Source organism: Asparagus officinalis, chromosome 5, assembly GCF_001876935.1.
Source record: "Asparagus officinalis chromosome 5, Aspof.V1, whole genome shotgun sequence".
Lineage (NCBI taxonomy): Eukaryota > Viridiplantae > Streptophyta > Magnoliopsida > Asparagales > Asparagaceae > Asparagus > Asparagus officinalis.
The window spans coordinates 56,368,481-56,372,251 of record NC_033798.1 but is presented as its reverse complement, the minus strand read 5'-3'; the positions used below and the strand labels follow the sequence as shown (position 1 = coordinate 56,372,251).

The following is a 3,771-nucleotide window of genomic DNA, read 5'->3' as shown; positions in this document are numbered from 1 at the left end:
TGTATTCCATATCTTCGTTTATTTTGCCAACAAATCTGGTCAGCAAATTCGATAGTTCACCAAAAAGAGGTATTCCTCCATGATAAACAGTTGAACACAATGCATTTGAATTATATGTTGGTGCAAGAGGAAGCGCTCATCTCCATCCCTATTTTTTTCTTTAGTGTAATTAAGAAAAAGGATATTTAGCACTTGATACATGAATAATTCATTTCCAGACAATAGTCTTGCAAGAAAGAAAAAATTTTGGATACAATGAAGATTTGAAAAGCAAGAGACTTTTTTAAATGACTGTCACAATGTAATTAACTCCCAATTTTAAAATCCATGAAAAGGTTAATACATTTCAGAGTAATAAGAGAGACACTTTCACTCTGTCAAGGCGAATAAATGAGACTTCGGGTGTGCCCTTTGAGTGTTGAAATTTGGCGTCTGATGTATAATTCATCAGATCAAGAAAATGCTTGCAAGAACTAAGAGAAACCATAACTTGTTAGTTTTGTACAGAAATGAAAATTCAGTTTGTCGAAAGATGATAAAGATAACTAAGCTTTATTGGAGACTCGGTTATGATTTGTAAAGAAATTAAAATTATCCAAAAAATAAGTTACAACAACGAACATGATAGTCATATTCCTAGTACACCAGCTACGCTTCAAAAAAAGAACAATGAATTAGAAAATACATCATAAAAGCAAAATCTTGTACTGACCTGAGACAGATTAATAATTTACAAGCTCTTGATGATAAGAGAACTTCTATAATTACTATCAAACCAGAGCTCTATGAATTCTTTGTCGTCTCATACTTCTCCTCTGTTGCCATCTCTCCTTTATACCATCGTCAAAAATGTATGTAGAGCGGCCAACACAAGCAGGATCAAGGCTTTCTTCAAGCACTTTGCTTGATAGATCTCCCCTTAATCTAGCAGCCTCAGCCAAAAGGTCAGTTATCAGCATCTCAGTTGTCCTTGTCGTGATTCCTCTCAGATACCATGATATTGGTGGTGGAGGCACAAGTGCTGGCTCGATAAGCTGATCCAAGGTCACAATTGAACCGATTCTTCCTTTGCCCGCAGTGCAGGAATCAACCAATAAGGGCTCTACTTTCCAGCAACCTTCAAATTTATTCATAAATCCTGTTTTCCCTTGCTTGAACTTCACCTGCAACAAGAATAGAAACATGAGAGAGATGATCTTGACATATCTCAGTGAAGAACGAGGAGGGAAAGTCAGTTTGTTTACAGTGTGATCTTTCCGGTTTTGATCTACAAAGACGTGTACTGATATAGTCCCTGACCACCAAAGGAATCTCCACAATGCTGCCTGCTCCACCTCCACAACCTGCCTTTGGCCCTCGTCTATTAAGACCTTTCTGGATATCACTTCCTAAATGAAAACGCAAGTTAGTATGCTTGACTTGAGCAAGCAGCACAATCACAAAGGCATGTGTTTATATGGCCAAGGATAAGAAAACGTATCAAGCATAAAAATTACGTAGTGATTGCATTTCTGGAGGCTTTAGCTTTACGTTGCCATTGCTTATTATTAGATTCAAATTACATGCTTACCAGAAAATCAAAAAGTCAAAACTTTGAATTTAATCATTTCTAATCAATCACATGCATAAATAGGTAAATTGAAAAACGTGCAAAAAACAGTTTCGTCATGATCTAATGTATGCACATGACACGAGCACAGAGTTTAACCGTCCACAACTCCCAATTCCTTCTTCAACTAAAAAAGCCTATCAAACCTAGGGCCCACGAGCCCATTGGCGTAATGTAAGCCCTAATGTAAGCCCAAGCACCTATTGAGTGCAACATGTTGTTTGGCTCAAACCACCACCAAAAAGACCAATCAGTGTTACACTTGACTAAAAGGCGTATCACAATCACCCCACCTCAAATACATGACTTCCTCATTGCGGCATGATAATATTCACCTTTGGATCACTGACAGACAATGTCAATTTTGAGGTGGCTCCTATGATTGTAGAGGTGGGTCCCATTGGGCTCACACGATAGCACTTAGTCCCGCATAGTATTGACACATTTTGGCTTAACTACTCTAATACCATTTGTCATGCCCCGGCCTGCGAGCCCATTGCATAATGTAGCCCTGAGACCGAACTGAGGGCACACTCATTTTGCTCAAGCCACTACCAACATGATTAGCCATTGTGACACTTGATCCTATGACCCACCCAGCTTATAAGATCATCCATACTTTCCTAAATTCTCGTTGTGGGACAAATAAATGGGTATCACAAAGCGATCCACCTGTTGATATTCAAGATAACTACTTAATTCTGTCGACAAACAAAACCTTTGCTATTCACATACATGACCCAGAATCTATGTTGCAGATACAACATGATGACATGCTCATATAGACATAACATAACATACAAAAAAAATCTTAAAATACATAGGAAATATGTCAGACATGCGTCTGACATGACCCAGCTTCACAACAAAATGTCCATGCTACATAGCCCAAAATTTCATCCCAGTTTCCTCCAAAACAAATGTTTCCAAAATTATTCATCTATCAATTATGTAAATCTTGATAAGCCCACGCATTAATCTGTCAAAGGAGCCTCATGCTGAACACATTTACTTGTTAGAACATTGGCCAATATATTTCCAGCACATAACGTGTCTCTTCCACTGGAAGTCCACTTCAACTATGCAATGAAATTCTCAGATGCTTAACAAATAGAAATAATTCCACATATTGTGTCCGTGAAATCATAGTATGATGCTCAAAGCTACTGACATGTTTGCTCGATTTTTGTCTATTTGGTTTCTTCCAAGGACCCGAATCGAAGGATCCGGCAAAGGCTTATAATATTCTAAACAGTGTTTTCTCATGGACCAAATCATTAACACTATGTGATGAAGTTGTTAAGGAGGACTCTATTCCATAATTCCATCAGCTAATCATAAGCTAGTGTAGTGGTAATATTTCTTATCCACAAGCGCTTCTGAAATTGTGTCTCTAGAAATGAAGGACAATCACATGGTACCTACCTACTATCAGAAACAGAAAAGTACCAGAAGCTGAGGAATGAGACACAATTTCGGTATAAGCAGCTTGTACCTCGTGTGGAGAAAAAACATGACAACATAGAACTAGGGTAAGCCTCACAAGGATCATCATGTACCAGAAGAAATTCAACACTGCCAACATATAATTTCAGGACCGATCAGTTTTCCTTCTTTTCAAACATAATAATAACAGCAAAAAGCTTGAGTTGATAGAAACAAATATCAGAATGAACATCACTCCTCAAATCAGAACACCTTTTACATGGCTGAAACATGGATAAATGAAGGAAAACTAGTGCATTTGCAAGAGATAAAATAAAAAGAAAAGTGACTTTTGCAATTGGATTTCTAACTACCTTTACCATCTTTCTGGATAAAATTTAGGCCATCTTTGACAGAATCAATGACCTGATGCAAATCCATCAATGATCACATCTGATAGTACGAAAATCAGCCACTTTAAGAACATGTTTGTTTAACTAGTGATATATGTAATCACTAAAGTGAAAAATGAACGTAATTTCCAATTTCGTAGATATGTTTTTCAAAGGTGTTAACATGATCATCAAAGGGACTCCCAATAAAGAGGAGAAAGAGTAACATAATATTTCATCAAATTCATCACAATATCACATACAGTTTTCCACTGAATAATGTTAATATTGCCTTGAGGGAAAAACATTCTTCCACATGGGGTCTCATTGCAGTAACCCATTCCC

At 37.3% G+C, this 3,771-nt stretch overlaps 1 protein-coding gene across 1 annotated transcript in view; it reads right to left on the bottom strand.

The window, feature by feature from the left end:
- The window catches only part of LOC109843363, a 20,769-nt gene continuing 17,529 nt past the window's right edge, over positions 532-3,771 (bottom strand). Inside the window, exons 5-6 of the mRNA XM_020412295.1 lie at positions 1,245-1,388; positions 532-1,163 (exon numbers count right to left, since the gene is read on the bottom strand). Coding sequence (XP_020267884.1) covers positions 771-1,163; positions 1,245-1,388 — 537 coding nt within the window. The 3' untranslated portion in view covers positions 532-770. The remainder of the gene's footprint in view (positions 1,164-1,244; positions 1,389-3,771) is intronic.